Source organism: Ranitomeya imitator, chromosome 6 (assembly GCF_032444005.1).
Source record: "Ranitomeya imitator isolate aRanImi1 chromosome 6, aRanImi1.pri, whole genome shotgun sequence".
Classification (NCBI taxonomy): Eukaryota; Metazoa; Chordata; class Amphibia; order Anura; family Dendrobatidae; genus Ranitomeya; species Ranitomeya imitator.
The window spans coordinates 567,282,636-567,308,066 of record NC_091287.1 but is presented as its reverse complement, the minus strand read 5'-3'; the positions used below and the strand labels follow the sequence as shown (position 1 = coordinate 567,308,066).

The 25,431-nt window shown below is 47.0% G+C and overlaps 3 protein-coding genes across 3 annotated transcripts in view; 1 reads left to right on the top strand and 2 right to left on the bottom strand.

The window, feature by feature from the left end:
* Positions 1–25,431, bottom strand: part of LOC138643509 (uncharacterized) — a 1,192,186-nt gene that overhangs the window by 860,580 nt on the left and 306,175 nt on the right. The window lies entirely within an intron of this gene.
* Positions 1–25,431, bottom strand: part of LOC138641559 (phospholipase A2 inhibitor PIP-like) — a 67,491-nt gene that overhangs the window by 27,475 nt on the left and 14,585 nt on the right. The window contains exons 2-4 of the mRNA XM_069729022.1: positions 20,899–21,018; positions 17,096–17,143; positions 9,899–10,039 (exon numbers count right to left, since the gene is read on the bottom strand). Of these exons, the coding sequence (XP_069585123.1) occupies positions 9,899–10,039; positions 17,096–17,143; positions 20,899–21,018 (309 nt within the window). The remainder of the gene's footprint in view (positions 1–9,898; positions 10,040–17,095; positions 17,144–20,898; positions 21,019–25,431) is intronic.
* Positions 10,816–13,485, top strand: LOC138642300 (pre-mRNA-splicing factor 38B-like). Its single transcript, XM_069730380.1, has 2 exons — positions 10,816–10,874; positions 13,305–13,485. Exons 1-2 carry the CDS (start codon positions 10,816–10,818, stop codon positions 13,483–13,485), a joined length of 240 nt encoding a protein of 79 aa, XP_069586481.1.

Sequence of the window (25,431 nt, the reverse complement as noted above, 5' to 3'; positions counted from 1 at the left end):
GGCATTCCTGAGAATATTGTTTCTGACAGAGGTTCCCAGTTTGTCTCGAGGTTCTGGCGAGCCTTTTGTGGTAGGATGGGCATTGACCTATCTTTCTCCTCAGCCTTCCATCCTCAGACTAATGCCCAGACCGAACGAACCAATCAGACCTTGGAAACATATCTGAGATGTTTTGTTTCCGCTGACCAGGATGATTGGGTGTCATTTTTGCCGTTGGCTGAGTTCGCCCTTAATAATCGGGCCAGCTCGGCTACCTTGGTCTCTCCATTTTTCTGCAATTCTGGGTTCCATCCTCGTTTCTCTTCAGGACAGGTTGAGTCTTCGGACTGTCCTGGTGTGGATTCTGTGGTGGACAGGTTGCAGCAGATCTGGACTCAGGTAGTGGACAATTTGACCTTGTCCCAGGAGAAGGCTCAGCTTTTCGCTAATCGCAGACGCCGTGTGGGACCCCGACTTCGTGTTGGGGATCTGGTTTGGTTATCTTCTCGTCATATTCCTATGAAGGTTTCCTCTCCTAAATTTAAACCTCGTTTTATTGGTCCGTATAGGATTTCTGAGATTCTCAATCCGGTGTCTTTTCGTCTGACCCTCCCAGACTCCTTTTCCATACATAATGTATTCCATAGGTCGTTGTTGAGGAGATACGTGGCACCTATGGTTCCATCTGTGGAGCCTCCTGCCCCTGTTTTGGTGGAGGGGGAATTGGAGTATATTGTGGAGAAGATTTTGGATTCTCGTGTCTCTAGACGGAAACTCCAGTATCTGGTCAAATGGAAGGGTTATGCTCAGGAAGATAATTCCTGGGTTTTTGCCTCTGATGTCCATGCCCCAGATCTTGTTCGTGCCTTTCATGTGGCTCATCCTGGTCGGCCTGGGGGTTCTGGTGAGGGTTCGGTGACCCCTCCTCAAGGGGGGGGTACTGTTGTGAATTCTGTGGCTGAGTTCACTTCTGTGGTCACAAGTGGTATTGCAGTCTCTGGGCTTCCTCCCTCAGGTGTTTTGGTGAGCTCGTTGGCTGCCTTGCTATTTAGCTCCACCTGAGTCTGTCTTCCTTGCTCCTTGTCAATGTTCCAGTGTTGGATCTGAGCTACTGCATCTTTCCTTGGGCCTGCTGCTCTGCTAGATAAGTGCTTCTAGTTTGTTTTCTGTTTTTTCTGTCCAGCTTGCTATTAACTTTTGCTGGAAGCTCTGAGAAGCAGAGGGGTGCACCGCCGTGCTGTTAGTTCGGCACGGTGGGTCTTTTTGCCCCTTTGCGTGGTTTTCGTTTTAGGGTTTTTTGTAGACTGCATAGTTCTCTTTGCTATCCTCGCTCTGTCTAGAATATCGGGCCTCACTTTGCTGAATCTATTTCATTCCTACGTTTGTCTTTTCATCTTGCTAACAGTCATTATATGTGGGGGGCTGCCTATTCCTTTGGGGTATTTCTCTGAGGTAAGTCAGGCTTGTATTTCTATCTTCAGGCTAGTCAGCTCCTCAGGCGGTGCCGAGTTGCATAGGTAGTGATAGGCGCAATCCACTGCTGCTTATAGTTGTGTGAGGATAGATCAGGTACTGCAGTCTACAGAGATTCCACGTCTCAGAGCTCGTCCTATTGTTTTTGGTTATTGCCAGATCTCTGTATGTGCGCTGATTACTGCACGCTGTGTTGCCTGATTGCCAGCCATAACAGGGGCCTTCCAGGTGTTGAAAACCGCACTGTGCAACGCCCCTGTGTTGAAAGCAGTCGACAGCAGTCGACCGTTCTTGGTGCAGACCGACGCCAGCGAATTTGGCCTTGGTGCTGTGCTCAGCCAGGTTGACTCGGAGGACCAAGAGCACCCCGTGTTATACCTGAGCCGGAAACTTTTGCCGAGGGAAGTGGCCTACTCCACAATCGAGAAGGAGTGCCTGGCCATAGTCTGGGCCCTGCAGCGCTTGCAGCCCTACTTGTATGGTCACACTTTCACTGTGGTGACCGACCACAACCCTCTGCGCTGGCTAAACGCCATGTGTGGAACCAAAGGCAGGTTGCTACGCTGGAGCCTTGCCCTTCAGCAGTTTAACTTCACCATTGAACATAAAACGGGCAAAGAGCATGGGAATGCAGATGGACTCTCCCACCAGGGTGAACCTACTGAGGTGCCCATGGAGGCATACCGTGGGGTACTGCCTCCCTAGCGCACACCAAAAGGGGGAGGTGTCACGATATGGTATGAAATATCATATAAGTTTAGTTGCTCTTCAGCTCATGAGGTGGGCTAAACCCCCCCTTCACTAGCTGACTCTACTTGTTTCTCTCTGAGCTACAGACTGTATGCTAGAAGGGGGTTTTATTGCCCTGGGGTCGTAAATTCCAGGCTCAGAGGAAAGTCCCTCACCCCTCCCACCTTCACCAGTTAGAACTGGAAAAATGGCTCCAAAATTCATGAAAGATTCTTTGTTTGGTTTTTGTACGATATTATGCACCATGTTTACGTTAAGAACACGAAAATATATATTCGTATTCCCACTCGGTGTATGTACCCATCCCTTGAAACTCGGGCTTCTAACTCCATCTGGTAAAGAAGTAGGGTTTTCTCTGTAAATATGTATCCCAGATAGGACATATTTGATCTCATTAGAATGCTCACGTTAATCCGAGATGAATGATAGGTTTGGTCTGACTCTGTCATGAGTTGTAGTGAAGTTATAGCAAGTAGATAAATTTAAGATTGAAGTACTCAGAATGTAGAGAGAGGAGGGTCTGGATAAGCCAGCCCTTCTGTGATGTCAAAGCCTTAAGGTATTAAGTTGTGGCAGGCTCCCCAGCTCAGTCTCTCTGCTTGATTTCTTCTTCTGGACTTCTTGTCCTATTGTCCTGGAAGAGCTGAGTACATCCCATGGACTGGGATGTATGGAAACTGCACTAGCCTGGGGTGTCCGCCATGCTTTTAACATGTGAGTGTTATCTTTTCTCATTTATTCCCTTTATGTTATAATTACCCATGTACATATTTGCAATTGTCTCATTTGTAACATCTTTATAAAATATTTTTGATAAAGCACTGCCTAATGTGTTAATGGGATATACTATTATATGTTAGTTCAGTTCTCCATGCTCTAAAAGCCGTACCCTGTCTCTTGAAGAGAATTACGCTACTGTGTTGGGTTAGCTTCAGACCCGTTTAATCGAAGCTGGTGGCAGCGAGAAGTGTGCAGACTTTTGGGTTATGTTGTAGCGGCTGCGGCGTTAATAATTATTGTTCCTGCCTGAGTGGGAGTAGTTATCGCGTCGCTGCAGCGTGCCCAATAGCCAGTACATAGCAGGCAGCCTTTCTGGCGACTAATTACCCAGGGTGCAGTACCTAATCTGACCTGAGAGTAAGGGAGCGCCAGAGAGCTGCAAGTGTTAAGTGGAACTGTAAGCGGGATATACATAAATCCCTGCAGTTCGTGGTATATAGAAAAGCAGTGGGATACCTAGAATAAGCCCCTGCTGTAAACTAAGAGGTCAATAGCCTTGTGTGTGGTTTTACATCACATCGTGGAGTGGAGGGATAACTAAGATAAGCCCCCCTGCACATGTGATAGCCGTCTGTTGGCCTAAAGTCACCTCAATCCGTGACGTAGGGGTGACGGTCACGGTGGGAATCCTGACCAATTGGTGACAGCGGTCATGGGAATCGTGACAGGAGTACTTTGTAGTCTCCATTATATTGTAAGAAAGGCTAAGTGGTGCCCATAATACTATATGGAGCATTTTGTGGGACCCACTATTCTGTATGAAGGACTATGTGGGGCTCATTCTGTATGGAGTACTTTGTGGTCTCTATTATATTGTATGGAGAGCTATGTGTTGTCCGTTATACTATATATACTATACTGTATATAGGACTATGTTGGACCAATTATACTGTATAGAGGACTATGTGGGGCTCATTATTCTGTATGGAATACTTTGTGATCTCCATTATATTGTATGGAGAGCTATATGGGGCCCATGATAGTGTATGGAGCATTTTGTGGGACCCGCTATTCTGTATGAAGGACTATGTGGGGCTCACTATTCTGTATGGAGTACTATGTGGGGCTCATTCTGTATGGACTACTTTGTGGTCTCCATTATATTGTATTGAGAGCTATGTGGGGCCCATAATACTGTATGGAGCATTTTGTGGGACCCGCTATTCTGTATGAAGGACTATGTGATGTCCATTATACTGTATAGAGGACTAGGTTGGGCAAATTATTCTGTATGGAGGACTATGGGGCCCATTATTCTCTATGGAGGACTATGTGGTGCTCATTGTTCTGTATGGAAGATATGTGGGGTCCATTATACTGTATATAGGACTATGTTTAGCCCTTTCTGTATGGAGCACTATGTATGGCTCATTATTCTGTATGGATGACTCTATGGGGATCATTATTCTGTATGGAGGACTATGTGGGGCTCATTGTGTATGGAATACTTTGTGGTCTCCATTATTTTGTATGGAGAGCTATGTGGGGCCGATAATACTGTATGAAGCATTTTATCGAACCTGCTATTCTGTATGAAGGACTATGTGAGGTCCATTATACTGTATAAAGGACTATGTTGGGCCCATTATTCTGTATGGAGGAATATGGGGCCCATTATTCTCTATGGAGGACTACGTGGTGCTCATTGTTCTGTATGGAGGATATGTGGTGTCCATTATACTGTATATAGGACTATGTTTAGCCCATTCTGTATGGAGCACTATGTGGGGCCGTTATACTGTATGAAGGGCTTTGTGGCCCAAATATACTGTATGGTGTACTATGCGGGGCCTCTAATTCTGTATGAAGGACTGTGGGTCCCATTAATCTTTATGGAGAACTCTTAGGGGCCCATTATTCTGTATGGAGCACTATGTGGGGCCCATTATTCTGTATGGAGGACTATCTGGGGTCCCTTATTCTGTGTGGAGGACTATGTATAGCTCATTATTCTTGTGTGGAGCACCATATAGGGCCATTATTCTGTATGGAGGACTATGTGGGGTGGGGCCCATTAGATTGTATGGTGTACTATGTATGCCCCATTATTCTGTATGGAGCACTTTGTGGTGCCATTATTCTGTATGGAGAATTATGTGGGGTCATTATTCTATATGGAGAAATAAGTGAGGCCTTTTATACTGTATGAAGGACTGTGTGGGGCCATAATATTGTGAATTGAGAACTATGTTGAGCCCATTATACTGTATGGAGTACTATGTGAGGCCCATAATACTATATCCAGGGCTATGTGGGGCCAATTATTCTGTATCAATGACTATGTGGAGCCATTATTCTGTATGCAGGACTATGTGGGACCTTTTATACTGTATAAAGTTAAATGTATGGTCCTTTTACTGTATGAAGGAGTATGTGGTACCATTATATTGTGAACGGAGGACTATGTTGAGCCCATTATACTGTATGGAGACTATGTAGAGCCAATGATTGTTTGGAGGACTATGTGAGGCCCATTACTCTGTATGGAGCATTATATAGGGTCATTATTCTTTATGGAGGGCTATGTGGGGCTAAAATTCTATAAGGAGGAATATGTGGGGCCAATTATTCTGTTTGGAGGGCTATGTGGGGCCCATTATATTGTATAGAGGAATATTTGGGGCCCATTATTGTGTATGGAGGACGATGTGAGTTCCCTTATTCTGTGCATTATTATATGGGTCACCTTACGCTCTACGAAGGACTATGTAGGGCCCATTATTCTGTATGGAGCACTATACAGGGCCGTTATTCTCTGTGGAGGACTATGTCGGGTGGGGCCCATTACAATGTATGGTGGACTATGTATGTCCCTTTATTCTTTATGGCCCATTATTCTATATAGAGCATTATGTAGGGACATTATTCTGTATGGGGTATGTATGTGGGGCTTCTTATACTGTATGGAGTAAAATGCAAGGCCCTTCATACTCTATGCAAGACTATGTGGGGTCATTATATTGTGAATGAAGGGGCCAATTATTCTGTTTGGAGAGCTATGCGCGGCCCATTAGTCTATATGGAGGACTATGTTGAGTCCGCACTTCTGTATAGAGGAATATGTGTGACCCATTATACTCTATGGATGAATTTGTGGGACCTCTTTTACTATATGGAGGGATATGTGGGGGCCCTGTATACTGTGTGGATGACTATGTGGGGCCAATTATTCTGTATGGTGAACTACGTGGGCCCATTATACTGTTTGGAGGACTATGGGGGTTCATTATAGGGTGTAGATGACTATGTGGGGCCTATTTTACTTTATGTAGGGCTATGTGGGGCCCACTATACTGTGTGGAAGACTATGTGGGACCAGTTATTCTGTATTGTGAACTATGTGGGGTCATTATCCTGTGTGGAGGGCTGTGTAGGGATAACAGTTGGAGCATCATCTGTGTTGGGGTCACCATACATTGCCTGTGGGATTGAGGTGAGGAGGTACAGTAGGATCATCATACTGTGTGGTGGAGGAATTCTATGTGGGGTTGTCACTTTTGTTGGCATCATACTTTTATGTGGGCAATGAAAGGGCAATCTAGGGGCTTCAATAGGAGGAAACTTACTTTGTAAGAGCTGTGAAGTTGTGAGATATGCTTTTCTGCAAACCTCTAAATATTAAAGCTTTTTTTTTTTTTTTTAGAGAGGTTGGGGGCCCAATCAGACGTTCTGCTCTGGGGCCCCTTGATTTCTCTGTACGCCCCTGCCCACAAGGAAATACCCCTCTCTCCGGTCAGGTGATCTGACTCTTGAGATCTATTAATTAAGATATACTTTATTTCCCTTTAAGTGTGTTTCCTTATGAAAAGGTTCATTGTTAAATTTTGCAGACTTTTTTTTAAAAATAAATATCGAAGTTGGCTGCAACTTTGTCTGCGTTTTTTACTTTGTCAAATACTTTGTATTTGAGCATAATATCCCTGGTATATAGAGCGAGGCGCACCCGGCCCATCACGGCTCCTCCACGGGATCTGCTGTCGTCTGAACAAGTCCAGGCAGTCCCTTCCTCCGCCGCCGTGTCCCGCCTCGGGGCATGTGCACCTGACGTTTTACTAAAGTGTTGACTTTGATGTCCTTTGCTTCACTCAACTGACGATTTAATCTTTTATCTTATCTATAAAGATACCCGGAAGGCGTCTGAAGAGCCGTCCAGTCCCGTATTTTAGGCGTTTCACAGCTTTAATGAAGTGGTTTAAATTAGCGAAAAAAGATGGAAGATTTTCACAACAAGACGTTTTTGTGTTTTTGTGTTGTGGGCACATTCCCTTACAGTCACACCCACCCGTGAACTTCTCCAAAACTTTGAGGAATCAACTAAGATTGTGAGCAGCGCTGATGCCATAATAATCGTGACATCCAGCTTCTGTGTCTACCAATGTTTTTTCATGATCTTGAGTCGGGTGAGGGCTTATTTCACGTGGCGAGCTGACGTTTTTGGTGCAAATATGTTCTTTTGATCGCCCGTTATTGCATTTTAATGCAATGTTGCGGTGACCAAAAAAACGTAATTCTGGCGTTTTGACTTTTTTTCTCATTATGTCGTTTAGCGATAGGGTTAATTCCCTATTTTTATTGATCGATCGGGCGATTCTGAACTTGGCGATACCAAATACGTGTATGTTTGATTTTTTTTTTTCATTGTTTTATTTTGAATGGGGCAAAAGGGGGTGATTTGAACTTTTAGATTTTTTTTATTTTGTAATATTTAACATTTTTTTTTTTTTTTACTTTTTGCATGCTTCAAGCTGCCATAACTTGATAGTCTCTGCTACATACAGGCAATGATCAGATCGCCTGCATGTAGCAGAAATTCTCACTTGCTATGAACGCCAACCACCGGTCGGCGCTCATAGCAATCTGGCTATGACAACCATAGTGTTAAGCTGGAGACCTCTGGTTGTCATACCAACCCATCTGTAACCCGCGATCACGTCATGGGGTCACCAATGGGCGGGATTTTTGGTGCGCTTGCCATAAGCGCAAGTTAAATGCCGCTGTCAGAGAATGACAGCGGCATTTAACTAGTTAACAGCCACGTGTGGATAGCGATTTCACCCACGGGTGTTGCGGGCATGTCAACTCTATATATCAGCTGTCATGTGACCGGAAAGGTGCGCACACCAAACAGGGGGAGTCCGATATCGGCGTACTACTATGCCTGATGTCAGAAAGGGGTTAAAGAGGAATCTACCCAGCCTCATCTCATCTTCTCAGCACGGATTGGGTGATAATGAGAAGGAGGAGGCTGAGGAGGAGGAGGAACAGGAAATGGTTGCCTGCACTAAAGAGGGTACTACCAACACAAGTTTAATCCCATCTGTTCAGCGTGGATGGGCTGAAGAGGAGGAGGAAGAGATGGAAAGTTGTCCTCCCGGTGGGGACAGGGAAGTTTTGCTTGTTGGGAGTCTGGCACACATGGCTGGCTTTATGTCACACTGCCTTTCCCATGACCCTCGCTTTATACACATTTGGGCCAACAATGATTACTGGGGTTGTTCACCCTTTTTGACCATTGCTATAATGAGAACTTTCCATCTCTCTTTCCTGAGGTGGAGAGGGCTAGTAAAATGGTGCAAATTTTAATTTTTGGAGACCAAGATAAACGCTATGTTTGGCATCAAACCAACACAGCTCATCACCCCAAGAACACCATCCTCACAGTGAAACATAGTGGTAGCAGCATCATGCTGTGGGATGTTTTTCAGCAACAGGGACTGGGAAAAATGGGCCAATTTGAAGAGGGAGATGGATGGTGCGAAATTCAGGGATATTCTTAAATAAAACCTGTCTCAGGCTGTCAGTGATCTGAGACTGAGACAAAGGTTCACCTTCCAACAAGACAATAACCCAAAGAAAACTGATAAAGCAACTCTCGAGGGGTGTAATTGGAAACATGTACATGTTCTGGAGTGGCCGAGTCACAGCCCAGACCTTAATTCAACTGAGAATCTGTAATCAGGTGTGAAGATTTCAGAGGAAACATCTAACTTGAAGGAGCTGAAGCAGTTTTGCCTTTTTGCCTTGAGGAATGGGAAAACTCCCAGTGGCCAGATGTGGACAGCTCATAGAGACTTATCCAAAGTGACCTGCAGCTGTAATTGCCGCAAAATAGGGTTGAGCGACTTTTACTTTTTTAGGGTTGAGTCGGGTTTCGCGAAACCCGACAATCTCAAAAGTCGAGTCGAGTGAAATCGGCCGATTATGGCGAAAAGTCGGGGATCGACCAAAACACGAAACCCAATAAAAAGTCAATGGGAAATCTATCTTTTTTTTTTTCTCTCTCTCTCCCAAAAGTCGGCAACTTTTGAATATGTCCGATCCGTTTTGCTCAAGCCTACCACAAAAGGAGGTTCTACAAAGAACTGACGTAAGGGGGGTGAATAGTTATTCATGCTGAAGTTTTCACTTATTTTGACCTATTTGTGGTTTGCTTCACAATAAAAAGAGAAGCAAATGTTCACAGTTGTTGGCAAGTTCTTTACATGAACTGATGCAAAACCTCAAAAAAATATAAGTAAAATTCTAGGTTGTGAGGTAGCAAAACATGAAAAATGCCAAGTTGGGTCAACTGCCCTCCTGGGCTTTCTTTCCATGGCTATCACCATCTTGGAAGCCAGGTTTTTGCATGGCATGACGTCACAAGCTCCAACACCTGCCCATTACTCTTCAACCAACGCCAATACTGCCAATATGGTCATCTCGACTGATCATATATTCTGCAGATCTCTTTTCTGACTGCTGCTACACATCGTAGCTGCTGGATGTGCCTTGTATATGGGAATGTATCCATTGGGGAGCTGACATCATAGTGTCGAGAAGAGCACTTTATAATGACCATTCCGGTTATCTGTTCATCATATTTATAAGAGTTCACATCATTCTACACCAAGAGAAGCTTGTAGTCACCAGCACTCACCTGTCGGGGTCTCCGGTGTGCACAGATCTGTTTTACAGCAACTGTTGATGGATACTGTTCTGCTGTACGGGGTCCGGAGTACGACCACCTCCGTACATTTCTCCAAGTACCCACAGTCTCTCACATAAGTCAACGGGGAAACTGCAAATATAAAGAAGATGAAACAAATATTCACAACGAAAAGCGCTGCACGCACAACTGTGGTAATGGAAATGCTCTTCTGATCACCAGAATTACACAGCAGCACCAGGGGATATTCACAGGCCGCAAATGTGTGGTAGACATTTCTGTGACTGAAAATATCTGTCCGAAGGTAGAACAAGGATATCTACAACAAACCTGCAGAAACTGAAATTATTCATATTCCTGCCATCATTAATGGTGAATTTAAGACGGAAGACTCTGTTAAACGGAAGAACTTTCAGAGAAAGAGACAAGGGAAGAGAGAAAGCGTCAGAGAAGAGACAAGGAGAGAGAAGTAATGCCAGAAGAGAGAGAAGGGAAGAGAGGAAGCGTCAGAGAAGAGACAAGGAGAGAGAAGTAATGCCAGAAGAGAGAGAAAGGAAGAGAGGAAAGGTCAGAGAAGAGACAAGGAGAGAGAAGTAATGCCAGAAGAGAGAGAAGGGAAGAGAGAAAGCGTCAGAGAAAAGACAAGGAGAGAGAAGTAATGCCAGAAGAGAGAGAAGGGAAGAGAGGAAGCGTCAGAGAAGAGACAAGGAGAGAGAAGTAATGCCAGAAGAGAAAGAAGGGAAGAGAGGAAAGGTCAGAGAAAGAGAGAAGGAGAGAGAAGTAATGCCAGAAGAGAAAGAAGGGAAGAGAGGAAACGTCAGAGGAAGAGACAAGGAGAGAGAAGAAATGCCAGAAGAGAGAGAAGGGAAGAGAGGAAATGTCAGAGAAGAGACAAGGAGAGAGAAGTAATGCCAGAAGAGAAAGGAGGGAAGAGAGGAAACGTCAGAGAAGAGACAAGGAGAGAGAAGTAATGCCAGAAGAGAAAGAAGGGAAGAGAGGAAATGTCAGAGAAGAGACAAGGAGAGAGAGGTAATGTCAGAAGAGAGAGAAGGGAAGAGAGGAAATGTCAGAGAAGAGACAAGGAGAGAGAAGTAATGCCAGAAGAGAGAGAAGGGAAGAGAGGAAATATCAGAGAAGAGACAAGGAGAGAGAAGAAATGCCAGAAGAGAGAGAAGGGAAGAGAGGAAATGTCAGAGAAGAGACAAGGAGAGAGAAGTAATGTCAGAAGAGAAAGAAGGGAAGAGAGGAAATGTCAGAGAAAGAGAGAAGGAGAGAGAAGTAATGCCAGAAGAGAGAGGAGGGAAGAGAGGAAAGGTCAGAGAAGAGACAAGGAGAGAGAAGTAATGCCGGAAGAGAGAGGAGGGAAGAGAGGAAACGTCAGAGAAGAGACAAGGAGAGAGAAGTAATGCCAGAAGAGAGAGAAGGGAAGAGAGGAAACGTCAGAGAGGAGACAAGGAGAGAGAAGTAATGCCAGAAGAGAGAGAAGGGAAGAGAGGAAACGTCAGAGAGGAGACAAGGAGAGAGAAGTAATGCCAGAAGAGAGAGAAGGGAAGAGAGGAAATGTCAGAAAAGAGACAAGGAGAGAGAAGTAATGCCAGAAGAGAGAGGAGGGAAGAGAGGAAAGGTCAGAGAAGAGACAAGGAGAGAGAAGTAATGTCAGAAGAGAAAGAAGGGAAGAGAGGAAATGTCAGAGAAGAGACAAGGAGAGAGAAGTAATGTCAGAAGAGAAAGAAGGGAAGAGAGGAAATGTCAGAGAAGAGACAAGGAGAGAGAAGTAATGTCAGAAGAGAAAGAAGGGAAGAGAGGAAGCGTCAGAGAAGAGACAAGGAGAGAGAAGTAATGCCAGAAGAGAGAGAAGGGAAGAGAGGAAACGTCAGAGAGGAGACAAGGAGAGAGAAGTAATGCCAGAAGCGAGAGAAGGGAAGAGAGGAAATGTCAGAAAAGAGACAAGGAGAGAGGAGTAATGCCAGAAGAGAGAGGAGGGAAGAGAGGAAAGGTCAGAGAAGAGGCAAGGGGAGAGAAGTAATGCCAGAAGAGAAAGAAGGGAGGAGAGGAAACGTCACAGGAAGAGACAAGGAGAGAGAAGAAATGCCGGAAGAGAGAGAAGGGAAGAGAGGAAAGGTCAGAGAAGAGATAAGGAGAGAGAGAAGTAATGCCAGAATAGAGAGAAGGGAAGAGAGGAAAGGTCAGAGAAGAGACAAGGAGAGAGAAGTAATGCAAAAGAGAGAGAAGGGAAGAGAGGAAATGTCAGAGAAGAGACAAGGAGAGAGAAGTAATGCAAAAGAGAGAGGAGGGAAGAGAGGAAGCGTCAGAGAAGAGACAAGGAGAGAGAAGTAATGCCAGAAGAGAAAGAAGGGAAGAGAGGAAATGTCAGAAAAGAGACAAGGAGAGAGAAGTAATGCCAGAAGAGAGAGAAGGGAAGAGAGGAAATGTCAGAGAAGAGACAAGGAGAGAGAAGTAATGCCGGAAGAGAAAGAAGGGAAGAGAGGAAGCGTCAGAGAAGAGACAAGGAGAGAGAAGTAATGCAAAAGAGAGAGGAGGGAAGAGAGGAAGCGTCAGAGAAGAGACAAGGAGAGAGAAGTAATGCCAGAAGAGAAAGAAGGGAAGAGAGGAAATGTCAGAAAAGAGACAAGGAGAGAGAAGTAATGCCAGAAGAGAAAGAAGGGAAGAGAGGAAATGTCAGAAAAGAGACAAGGAGAGAGGAGTAATGCCAGAAGAGAGAGGAGGGAAGAGAGGAAAGGTCAGAGAAGAGACAAGGGGAGAGAAGTAATGCCAGAAGAGAAAGAAGGGAAGAGAGGAAATGTCAGAGAAGAGACAAGGAGAGAGAAGTAATGTCAGAAGAGAAAGAAGGGAAGAGAGGAAATGTCAGAGAAAGAGAGAAGGAGAGAGAAGTAATGCCAGAAGAGAAAGGAGGGAAGAGAGGAAACGTCAGAGAAGAGACAAGGAGAGAGAAGTAATGCCGGAAGAGAGAGGAGGGAAGAGAGGAAACGTCAGAGAAGAGACAAGGAGAGAGAAGTAATGCCAGAAGAGAAAGAAGGGAAGAGAGGAAACGTCAGAGAGGAGACAAGGAGAGAGAAGTAATGCCAGAAGAGAGAGAAGGGAAGAGAGGAAACGTCAGAGAGGAGACAAGGAGAGAGAAGTAATGCCAGAAAAGAGAGAAGGGAAGAGAGGAAATGTCAGAGAAGAGATAAGGAGAGAGAAGAAATGCCAGAAGAGAGAGAAGGGAAGAGAGGAATGGTCAGAGAAAAGACAAGGAGAGAGAAGTAATGCCAGAAGAGAAAGAAGGGAAGAGAGGAAATGTCAGAAAAGAGACAAAGAGAGAGAAATAATGCCAGAAGAGAGAGGAGGGAAGAGAGGAAAGGTCAGAGAAGAGACAAGGGGAGAGAAGTAATGCCAGAAGAGAAAGAAGGGAAGAGAGGAAATGTCAGAGAAGAGACAAGGAGAGAGAAGTAATGTCAGAAGAGAAAGAAGGGAAGAGAGGAAATGTCAGAGAAAGAGAGAAGGAGAGAGAAGTAATGCCAGAAGAGAAAGGAGGGAAGAGAGGAAACGTCAGAGAAGAGACAAGGAGAGAGAAGTAATGCCGGAAGAGAGAGGAGGGAAGAGAGGAAACGTCAGAGAAGAGACAAGGAGAGAGAAGTAATGCCAGAAGAGAAAGAAGGGAAGAGAGGAAACGTCAGAGAGGAGACAAGGAGAGAGAAGTAATGCCAGAAGAGAGAGAAGGGAAGAGAGGAAACGTCAGAGAGGAGACAAGGAGAGAGAAGTAATGCCAGAAAAGAGAGAAGGGAAGAGAGGAAATGTCAGAGAAGAGATAAGGAGAGAGAAGAAATGCCAGAAGAGAGAGAAGGGAAGAGAGGAATGGTCAGAGAAAAGACAAGGAGAGAGAAGTAATGCCAGAAGAGAAAGAAGGGAAGAGAGGAAATGTCAGAAAAGAGACAAGGAGAGAGAAGTAATGCCAGAAGAGAAAGAAGGGAAGAGAGGAAATGTCAGAAAAGAGACAAGGAGAGAGGAGTAATGCCAGAAGAGAGAGGAGGGAAGAGAGGAAAGGTCAGAGAAGAGACAAGGGGAGAGAAGTAATGCCAGAAGAGAAAGAAGGGAAGAGAGGAAATGTCAGAGAAGAGACAAGGAGAGAGAAGTAATGTCAGAAGAGAAAGAAGGGAAGAGAGGAAATGTCAGAGAAAGAGAGAAGGAGAGAGAAGTAATGCCAGAAGAGAAAGGAGGGAAGAGAGGAAACGTCAGAGAAGAGACAAGGAGAGAGAAGTAATGCCGGAAGAGAGAGGAGGGAAGAGAGGAAACGTCAGAGAAGAGACAAGGAGAGAGAAGTAATGCCAGAAGAGAAAGAAGGGAAGAGAGGAAACGTCAGAGAGGAGACAAGGAGAGAGAAGTAATGCCAGAAGAGAGAGAAGGGAAGAGAGGAAACGTCAGAGAGGAGACAAGGAGAGAGAAGTAATGCCAGAAAAGAGAGAAGGGAAGAGAGGAAATGTCAGAGAAGAGATAAGGAGAGAGAAGAAATGCCAGAAGAGAGAGAAGGGAAGAGAGGAATGGTCAGAGAAAAGACAAGGAGAGAGAAGTAATGCCAGAAGAGAAAGAAGGGAAGAGAGGAAATGTCAGAAAAGAGACAAAGAGAGAGAAATAATGCCAGAAGAGAGAGGAGGGAAGAGAGGAAATGCCAGAGAAGAGACATGGAGAGAGAAGTAATGCCAGAAGGGAGAGGAGGGAATAGAGGAAATGAAAGAGAAGAGACATGGAGAGAGAAGTAATGCCAGAAGAGAGAGGAGGGAAGAGAGGGAATGAAAGAGAAGAGAAATGGAGAGAGAAGTAATGCCAGAAGAGAGAGGAGGGAAGAGAGGAAATGCCAGAGAAGAGACAAGGAGAGAGAAGTAATGCCAGAAGAGAAAAAAGGGAAGAGAGGAAAGGTCAGTGGACGAGACAAGGAGAGAGAAGCAATGCCAGGAGAGAAAGGAAGAAAGAGAGGAAAGGTCAGCGGAAGAGACAAGGAGAGAGAAGAAATGCCAGAAGAGAGAGAAGGGAAGAGAGGAAATGTCAGAGAAGAGACAAGGAGAGAGAAGTAATGCCAGAACAGAGAGGAGGGAAGAGAGGAGATGTAAGAGAAGAGACTAGGAGAGAGAAGTAGTGCCAGAAGAGAAAGAAGGGAAGAGAGGAAATGTCAGAGAAAGCAACAGAGAGAAGTAATGCCAGAAGAGAAAGAAGGGAAGAGAGGAAATGTCAGAGAAAGAAACAAGGAGAGAGAAGTAATGCCAGAAGAGAAAGAAGTGAAGCGAGGAGAGGTCAGAGAAGAGACAAGGAGATAGAAGTAATGCCAGAGCAGAAAGGAGGGAAGAGAGGAAATGTTAGAGAAAGAGACAAGAAGAGAGAAGTAATGCAAGAAGAGAGAGAAGGGAGGAGAGGAAAGGTCACAGAAAGAAACAAGGAGAGATAAGTAATGCCAGAAGAGTGGGAGTGATGTTACATTTGGAGGCAAAGAAGGACAACTGAATCCAGGTTTCACAAACATGCAACACATTTCATACTCCAGTCCACGAGGGGGAGCTATGCCCCTATTTATTAGGGCATTCTTCACACTTTGGTAAAACAGGTGGCCTGGAGAGGAAGTTAGGCAGTTGCTGGCTGAGCTTTGCTCAAGTAGTTGGTCCCTGACAGGGGTGGGAGCCTGTCAGAGGCCTAGACAGAAGGTCATGTAGCTGTGCCTGCCCCACGTGCAGCAGTTCCTAAGAAAGGACACAAAAGTGAACTGTATTGTAGAGAGTGTCATAGCAAAGGAGTGGAAACCAGAAGGAGTTCTGCCCTGCACAGGCTGCCTCCTTCTGAGGCGCAGGATCCCGGTAGCCAGAACACCGAGGGAGCAACAGTCCTTTATGCCTTGCTCCAGAGACGGGCAGGACAGCTAATTTCACGTTACTGATCGGCCCCCTACACCCAGCAGGCACGGTGCCACCCATGAGAGGCCGGGGCATGACAGAGTCCCTGTAAAAAGCCTCAAGCCACCGGTCATATGGGTTGTCCTATCCATCTAGGGGACACAGAGAGAGACATAACATCTAGAACATCTACAACATCTGTGAGGACCTTATGAGAAGCTTAGCAATAAGGTACTACAGCACCAAGGCACTAGAGGAAGGCTACTGATTTACACCTGGATAAAGGGACTCTGGATTTGCCTCCAAACCGGCCGGACTCTGCCTGCCCTGTGATCTGGTGCTCTGGACTGTGGATGCTGAAGCCTTCAGTAAAGGTAAAGAGACTGCAACCCTGTGTCCTCGTTCTTCACTGCGCCTCACACCATCCACCATCTACACACTGGGAAGCCCTGGGGACATGCTTCACCTGTGGGAAGGTATTACATCCAGCTGCCATAACATCACTCCAGTGGACCCCTAAGCAGCATTGGTCACCCTGACCAAATACCACAGGTGGCGTCACAAACACTTCCCCTTTAAAGACCTTTCCCTTTTACACGGACATCCCTAGGGCCATGGACCGGGTCAGCAACTGTGACATCCCCCTGCGAACCAAAGGACCTGGTACCGAGTACCCCACTGCCCTAGACGGGGCGATTCAGTAGTAACAGGGGGAAAGGAATATACAGCTCTGGCAAAAATTAAGAGGCCACTGCAAAATGTTCAGTTTGTCTGATTGTTCTCTTTATACAGTATGTATTTTTTTTGAGACCTGAAATAATGCAAAAAATAAGTTCATTATCATTTAGAAGCAACAACACTAATGTTTTACCTCAGGAAGAGTTCAGAAATCAATAATTTGTGGAATAACCATGATTGTTAATCCCGGCTTTCCTGCGTCTTGGCAGCTTTCCACCAGTCTCTCACACGGCTCCTGGGTGACCTTATGTCGCTCCTGGTACAATAATGTCAGCCGTTCTTTGTTTGATGGCTTGTGACTCTCCATCACCCTCCTGATTACATTACAGAGGTTTTCAATGGGGTTCAGGTCTGGAGATCGGGCGGCCATGACAGGGATTTGATGTGGTGGTCTCTTAATTTTTGCCAGAGCTGTATGTAGAGTCAGATAGACTGAGATAGGCAACACAAGGAGTGGAGATGGGAACAGAGGCTGCAGTGGGTGATGGTGGAGGAGAATTTAGTGCAGCTGTGGAAAGTTTAGAGGAGTCTCATGATTAATGATTGTTAACGCTTTCATGCCTGGTCTACTCACCGCCTCCTATTGACTGTAGAATATTTTGGATTTGGGTATCTGTGGAGTCTGTAAAAAGTAATAACAAAAAGTCAGCAGCAGCCATAAAGCATGAGACACATTGTATTTCTCAGATCCTATTCCTGTCAACATTTGATCCTCAAGAAAAAAACCCTCATTCGGAATTCCAGATCCCTCTTGACACACAAGAAATTATTGCTAAACTAGTGATTGTGTGGCGCCCCTGAAGGTCCAGTTGCCACAGAGGTACTGCATCTCATCCAGAGGTGTGGTACCCCAACTCTCTTGTAAGGAGGGGATACTATACAGAACCCTACCACTAGCACCCAACACCATACCTCCCCAGGCCAGGGAAGGATTAGTTAGAAGGTGTGGGTGGAGAGTGAGGAGTTGTCAGGGGAGACAGGATGAAGGAGTTTGGTGAGTCTGTGAGGAGAGGTAGAGCTGAGCAGACGTGTGGGTCTGCAGCTTCTGACAGTGAGGAGGAAGAAAGAAAATAAAGAAGCTTCCAGAAGAAAGAAAGGGTCTCAGGGGCACGGGAAGTGCAGAAGACACCTGTGGTGTCCGCATCCAGGCTGACCAGTCAGGTGGAGGGACCAGGCCAGGTCACAGAAAGGGGAACCGGCCCCAGATCTGGTAAGAACTACAGGTGTCAACTAGAAACCCAGAGGCTGTGGCATCTGTAAGAGTCACAACTACAACCACCCATAACTGGCTAAAAAAGCAGCCGTATAGAATTCAGGGGACTGAGAGGACTTTGCCCGACCAGGTTCGTGGTTGCTGGCTTAGGACATTGTGGGTGAGACGCTGGGCAGGAGAAGTGGAAACCAGCATAGAGAGAAGGCCAGGAAAGGCTTATTAAAAGGGGATTCTGGATGGGAGCCCCAAGTTACCGGAGAGCTTCCTGGACCACTCACCTGGAGCTCCCTGGCTGGGGCACAGCACCTGAACTGTGAGTAAAACGTGAATACTTCATGTTGCTGTGTCCTTCCAATTCTTTCCTGCGACGCCTGCTCTGCACCACTACTACCACCATCAGAGCTTTAATTAACACTCTTTGGCTGCCCTGGAGCCCCGCTCCACCTGTCGGGAGCAGAACCATCTCAGCTGCACTACCATCAGCCCAAGTGGACTCCTTAGCAGCGTTGGCCATCTATAGCCAAGTACCACAGGTGGCGTCACAAATAATCCCCTTTTCCTATAAAAATTTATTCCTTTCCATCATTCATCCTCTTTAATTGCACGCCTAGGGCCATGGAACGGGTCACTGCTGCCGTGACCACCCCTTTAAGAGTCATACGACTCGCTTCTGAGTACCCCACGGCCCTAGCGGGTGTTGCAATTGTCTGCAGTGATGACATCACTACAGCAGCAAGAAGACAACTGCAGGCACCGGGCAGCTCCAGAATGGTAGCATTGATGTATAACACAGGAATATACAGTTAGGTCCATATATATTTTGACAGAGACAACATTTTTCTAATTTTGATTATAGACATTACCACAATGAATTTTAAACAAAACAATTCAGATGCATTTGAAGTTCAGACTTTCAGCTTTCATTTGAGGGTATCCACATTAAAATTGGATGAAGGGTTTAGGAGTTTCAGCTCCTTCACATGTGCCACCCTGTTTTTAAAGGGACCAAAAGTAATTGGACGGATTCAATAATTTTAAATAAAATGTTCATTTTTAGTACTTGGTTGAAAACCCTTTGTTGGCAATGACTGCCTGAAGTCTTGAACTCATGGACATCACCAGACGCTGTGTTTCCTCCTTTTTGATGCTCGGCCTTCACTGCGGTGGTTTTCAGTTGCTGTTTGTTTGTGGCCTTTCTGTCTGAAGTTTAGTCTTTAACAAGTGAAATGCTGCTCAATTGGGTTGAGATCTGGTGACTGACTTGGCCATTCAAGAATATTCCACTTCTTTGCTTTAATAAACTCCTGAGTTGCTTTGGCTTTATGTTTTGGGTCATTGTCCATCTGTAGTATGAAACGACGACCAATCAGTTTGCTGCATCTGAGCACACAGTATGGCGGCTCTGAAGACCTCAGAATTCATTCGGCTGCTTCTGTCCTGTGTCACATCATCAATAAACACTAGTGACCCAGTGCCACTGGCAGCCATGCATGCCCGCGCCATCACACTGCCTCCGCCGGGTTTATGCATGCCCGCGCCATCACACTGCCTCCGCCGGGTTTATGCATGCCCGCGCCATCACACTGCCTCCGCCGGGTTTATGCATGCCCGCGCCATCACACTGCCTCCGCCGGGTTTATGCATGCCCGCGCCATCACACTGCCTCCGCCGTGTTTTACAGATGATGTGGTATGATTTGGATCATGAGCTGTACCGCGCCTCCGCCATACTTTTCTCTTTCCATCATTCTGGTAGAGGTTGATCTTGGTTTCATCTGTCCAAAGAATGTTCTTCCAGAACTGTGCGGCTTTTTTAGATGTTTTTAGCAAAGTCCAGTCTAGCCTTTTTATTCTTGATGCCTATGAGTGGCTTACACCGTGCAGTGACCCCTCTGTATTTACTTTCATGCAGTCTTCTCTTTATGGTAGATTTGGATATTGATCCGCCGACCTCCTGGAGAGTGTTGGTCACTTGGTCGGCTGTTGTGAAGGGGTTTCTCTTCACCATGGAGATTATTCTGCGATCATCCACCACTGTTGTCTTCCGTGGGCGCCCAGGTCTTTTTGCATTGATGAGTTCACCAGTGCTTTCTTTCTTTCTCAGGATGGACCAAACTGTAGATTTCGCCACTCCTAATATTGTAGCAATTTCTCGAATGGGTTTTTTCTGTTTTCGCAGCTTAAGGATGGCTTGTTTCACCTGCATGGAGAGCTCCAATGACCGCATATTTACTTCACAGCAAAACCTTCCAAATGCAGCACCGCACCTCAAATCAACTCCAGGCCTTTTATCTGCTTAATTGAGAATGACATAACGAAGGGATTGCCCACACCTGTCCATGAAATAGCCTTGGAGTCAATTGTCCAATTACTTTTGGCCCCTTTAAAAACAGGGTGGCACATGTTAAGGAGCTGAAACTCCTAAACCCTTCATCCAATTTTAATGTGGATACCCTCAAATGAAAGCTGAAAGTCTGAACTTCAACTGCATCTGAATTGTTTTGTTTAAAATTCATTGTGGTAATGTCTATAATCAAAATTAGAAAAATGTTGTCTCTGTCCAAATATATATGGACCTAACTGTATGCACAAATAGACAAGGCCAGGTTGAGAAATGACATGGGGGGACGTGTGCCCTGGGATGAGGAGATTCCACCCTCTTCTTTACTCTTGGTAATCGAGTATAGGGCAACAACAGGAATTTTGCACTTGTTACAAGAAAACTTAGCAAGTACCATCAGCAAAACTACACAACACCACTCCTGGGGGTTCACGCCACTGCACAGTAGACATCTGGACATGAAGGACATGAGACTCCAGATAGGCCAGAGTCAGAGACATTTGCTTTGGACATCAGTCATATTTGTGCTTAGTGTACATCTCTGATTTTGGGGCTCTTAGGGTTGAATGAACCACTTCCACTCTCATACGTAGGGAGAACATTATATAGATGATGGCCATACAGTTGTAATGGAGCCCTGGTGAGATGGTCCCAGACCTGGTTGATCCCGTCCCTTTCACTATTGAGTGAAGAGAACCAGAGCTTGACTATTGTTTGCAAAGTTGGGGAGAGAAACCGGCCTCAGAGCCACAAACTCCAGGCCCTCCTGTTCTGAGAGGCATTTTTGATCTTTTTCTGTGTACATCATTATGAAGAATGCTTACTTATATCATACTGGACCAAGGTGGACAAACAAACATTAAAGTCAGGTGGACAGGTCACAGGTTCTCCGCTGCAATCGGCTCCAGTGTAGTTTCTACAGACAACGCAACGTAAGGAGTCACCTGGGAAGAAGGAAGAGAAGGTTACACGGACCTGGAGGTATAAACTGGAACTACATACATGTACTTGTATCTATATATGTGTGTACATACAAAACTATAGCTGGAGACTCGTGTGAATTGCAAAGAACAGGGGGCTTTTTACTCTTTTGACTAATCCATGAAGTTTCTATTACTCCTCAATATTCCCGGCAGCACTGCCGCTTATTCTCCAGACTTGTGCCTTTCCCCCGGCAGCTGGATATCAGCTTCTGGGCAGATCCTGACAGATGGCCTCCCAGTTTTGTCTCATTAGAGCTCAGAGTTATCCCACGTTCTGGGTTTTGTTGCTCGTTGCAGATTGACAACATGAGCTCGCTGGGACTAAGATCTGGGGAGTTTCTGACCGTGAACCAAAAATATCAAAGTTTCATTCATCAAGCCCCTTGTTTATCACTTTTATTTTGTCACCTGGTCTCCTGTGGAAAAAACATCACCACCACATTGTCCTGGCTGATGGGAGATTTTTTTCTTGGATGAAGTTTATATTCCATTCTTTATTCATGACCATGGTCTTAGGTATAGTTGTAACTGAGAGAGGCCATGCCATGGATGAGAAACCCCCCCCCATTGTGAGTGACCCCTCCATGGATGAGAAGCCCCCACAGATTGTGAGTGACCCCCTCCATGGATGAGAAGCCCCCACAGATTGTGAGTGACCCCCTCCATGGATGAGAAGCCCCCACAGATTGTGAGCGATCCCCTCCATGGATGAGAAGCCTCCACACATTGTGAGTGATCCCCTCCATGGATGAGAAGCCTCCACACATTGTGAGTGATCCCCTCCATGGATGAGAAGCCTCCACACATTGTGAGTGATCCCCTCCATGGATGAGAAGCCCCCACACATTGTGAGTGATCCCCTCCATGGATGAGAAGCCCCCACACATTGTAAGTGACCCCCTCCATGGATGAGAAGCCTCCACACATTGTGAGTGACCCCCTCCATGGATGAGAAGCCCCCACACATTGTGAGTGATCCCCTCCATGGATGAGAAGCCTCCACACATTGTGAGTGATCCCCCTTCATGGATGGGAAGCCCCCACACATTGTGAGTGACCCCCTCCATGGATGAGAAGCCCCCATTGTGAGTGATCCCCTCCATGGATGAGAAGCCCCCACACATTGTGAGTGATCCCCCTTCATGGATGGGAAGCCCCCACACATTGTGAGTGAGCCCCTCCATGGATGAGAAGCCCCCGCACATTGTGAGCGATCCTCTCCATGGATGAGAAGCCCCCACACATTGTGAGTGAGCCCCTTCATGGATGAGAAGCCCCCACACATTGTGAGTGACCTCCTCCATGGATGAGAAGCCCCCACAGATTGTGAGTGACCCCCTCCATGGATGAGAAGCCCCCACACATTGTGAGCGATCCCCTTCATGGATGAGAAGTCCCCACACATTGTGGGTGAGCCCCTTCATGGATGAGAAGCCCCCACACATTGTGAGTGATCCCCTCCATGGATGAGAATCCCCCACAGATTGTGAGTGACCCCCTCCATGGATGAGAAGCCCCCACACATTGTGAGTGACCCCCTCCATGGATGAGAAGCCCCCACACATTGTGAGCGATCCCCTTCATGGATGAGAAGTCCGACTCCCCACACATTGTGGGTGAGCCCCTCCATGGATGAGAAGCCCCCACACATTGTGAGTGACCCCCTCCATGGATGAGAAGCCCCCACACATTGTGAGCGATCCCCTTCATGGATGAGAAGTCCGACTCCCCACACATTGTGGGTGAGCCCCTCCATGGATGAGAAGCCCCCACACATTGTGAGCGATCCCCTTCATGGATGAGAAGTCCGACTCCCCACACATTGTGAGTGATCCCCTCCATGGATGAGAAGCCTCCACACATTGTGAGTGATCCCCTCCATGGATGAGAATCCCCCACAGATTGTGAGTGACCCCCTCCATGGATGAGAAGCCCCCACACATTGTGAGCGATCCCCTTCATGGATGAGAAGCCCCCATAGATTGTGAGTGACCCCCTCCATGGATGAGAAGCCTCCACACATTGTGAGTGATCCCCTTCATGGATGAGAAGCCCCCACACATTGTGAGTGATCCGTTCCATGGATGAGAAGCCCCCACACATTGTGAGTGATCCCCTTCATGGATGAGAAGCCCCCATAGATTGTGAGTGACCCCCTCCATGGATGAGAAGCGTCCACACATTGTGAGTGACCCCCTCCATGGATGAGAAGACCCCCCACACATTGTGAGTGACCCCTTCATGGATGAGAAGCCCCCACACATTGTGAGTGATCCCCTCCATGGATGAGAAGCCCCCGCACATTGTGAGTGATCCCCTCCATGGATGAGAGGCCCCCCACACATTGTGAGTGATCCCCTCCATGGATGAGAAGCCTCCGCACATTGTGAGTGATCCCCTCCATGGATGAGAAGCCTCCACACATTGTGAGTGACCCCCTCCATGGAGGAGAAGCCCCCGCACATTGTGAGTGATCCCCTCCATGGATGAGAAGCCCCCGCACATTGTGAGTGACCCCCTCCATGGATGAGAAGCCCCAACACATTGTGAGTGATCCCCTCGATGGATGAGAAGCCTCCACATATTGTGAGTGATCCCCTCGATGGATGAGAAGCCCCCGCACATTGTGAGTGACCCCTTCATGGATGAAAAGCCCCCACACATTGTGAGTGACCCCTCCATGGATGAGAAGCCCCCCACACATTGTGAGTGATCCGTTCCATGGATGAGAAGCCCCCACACATTGTGAGTGATCCCCTTGATGGATGAGAAGCCTCCACACATTGTGAGTGACCCCCTTCATGGATAAGAAGCTCCCATACATTGTGAGTGACCCCTCCATGGACGAGAAGCCCCCACACATTGTGAGTGACCCCTCCATGGATGAGAAGCCCCCCACACATTGTGAGTGATCCCCTCCATAGATGAGAAGCCCTCACACATTGTGAGTGATCCCCTCCATGGATGAGAAGCCTCCACACATTGTGAGAGATCCCCTCCATGGATGAGAAGCCCCCACACATTGTGAGTGATCCCCTCCATGGATGAGAAGCCCCCACACATTGTGAGTGATCCCCTCCATGGATGAGAAGCCTCCACACATTGTGAGTGATCCCCCTCCATGGATGAGAAGCCTCCACACATTGTGAGTGACCCCCTCCATGGATGAGAAGCCCCCACAGATTGTGAGTGACCCCCTCCATGGATGAGAAGCCTCCGCACATTGTGAGTGATCCCCTCCATGGATGAGAAGCCCCCACACATTGTGAGTGATCCCCCTCCATGGATGAGAAGCCTCCACACATTGTGAGTGACCCCCTCCATGGATGAGAAGCCCCCACAGATTGTGAGTGACCCCCTCCATGGATGAGAAGCCGCACAGATTGTGAGTGACCCCCTCCATGGATGAGAAGGCCCCACAGATTGTGAGCGATCCCCTCCATGGATGAGAAGCCTCCACACATTGTGAGTGATCCCCTACATGGATGAGAAGCCTCCACACATTGTGAGTGACCCCCTCCATGGATGAGAAGCCCCCACACATTGTGAGTGATCCCCTCCATGGATGAGAAGCCCCCGCACATTGTGAGTGACCCCCTCCATGGATCAGAAGCCCCCGCACATTTTGAGTGATCCCCTCCATGGATGAGAAACCTCCACACATTGTGAGTGACCCCCTCCATGGATGAGAAGCCTCCACACATTGTGAGTGACCCCCTCCATGGATGAGAAGCCTCCACACATTGTGAGTGACCCCCTCCATGGATGAGAAGCCCCCACACATTGTGAGTGATCCCCTCCATGGATGAGAAGCCTCCACACATTGTGAGTGATCCCCCTTCATGGATGGGAAGCCCCCACACATTGTGAGTGACCCCCTCCATGGATGAGAAGCCCCCCATTGTGAGTGATCCCCTCCATGGATGAGAAGCCCCCACACATTGTGAGTGATCCCCCTTCATGGATGGGAAGCCCCCACACATTGTGAGTGAGCCCCTCCATGGATGAGAAGCCCCCGCACATTGTGAGCGATCCTCTCCATGGATGAGAAGCCCCCACAGATTGTGAGTGACCCCCTCCATGGATGACAAGCCCCCACACATTGTGAGCGATCCTCTCCATGGATGAGAAGCCCCCACATATTGTGAGTGAGCCCCTTCATGGATGAGAAGCCCCCACACATTGTGAGTGACCTCCTCCATGGATGAGAAGCCCCCACAGATTGTGAGTGACCCCCTCCATGGATGAGAAGCCCCCACACATTGTGAGCGATCCCCTTCATGGATGAGAAGTCCCCACACATTGTGGGTGAGCCCCTTCATGGATGAGAAGCCCCCACACATTGTGAGTGATCCCCTCCATGGATGAGAAGCC

What these genes read in the sequence shown, in the direction of transcription:
- LOC138642300 (XM_069730380.1), top strand. Translation starts at nt 10,816, where the DNA reads ATGCCAGAAGAGAAAGGAGGGAAGAGAGGAAACGTCAGAGAAGAGACA. An exon ending in GAAGAGACAAGGAGAGAGAA is followed by an intron (nt 10,875 to 13,304) that starts GTAATGCCAGAA and finishes AAGTAATGCCAG; the next exon opens with AAGAGAAAGAAGGGAAGAGA.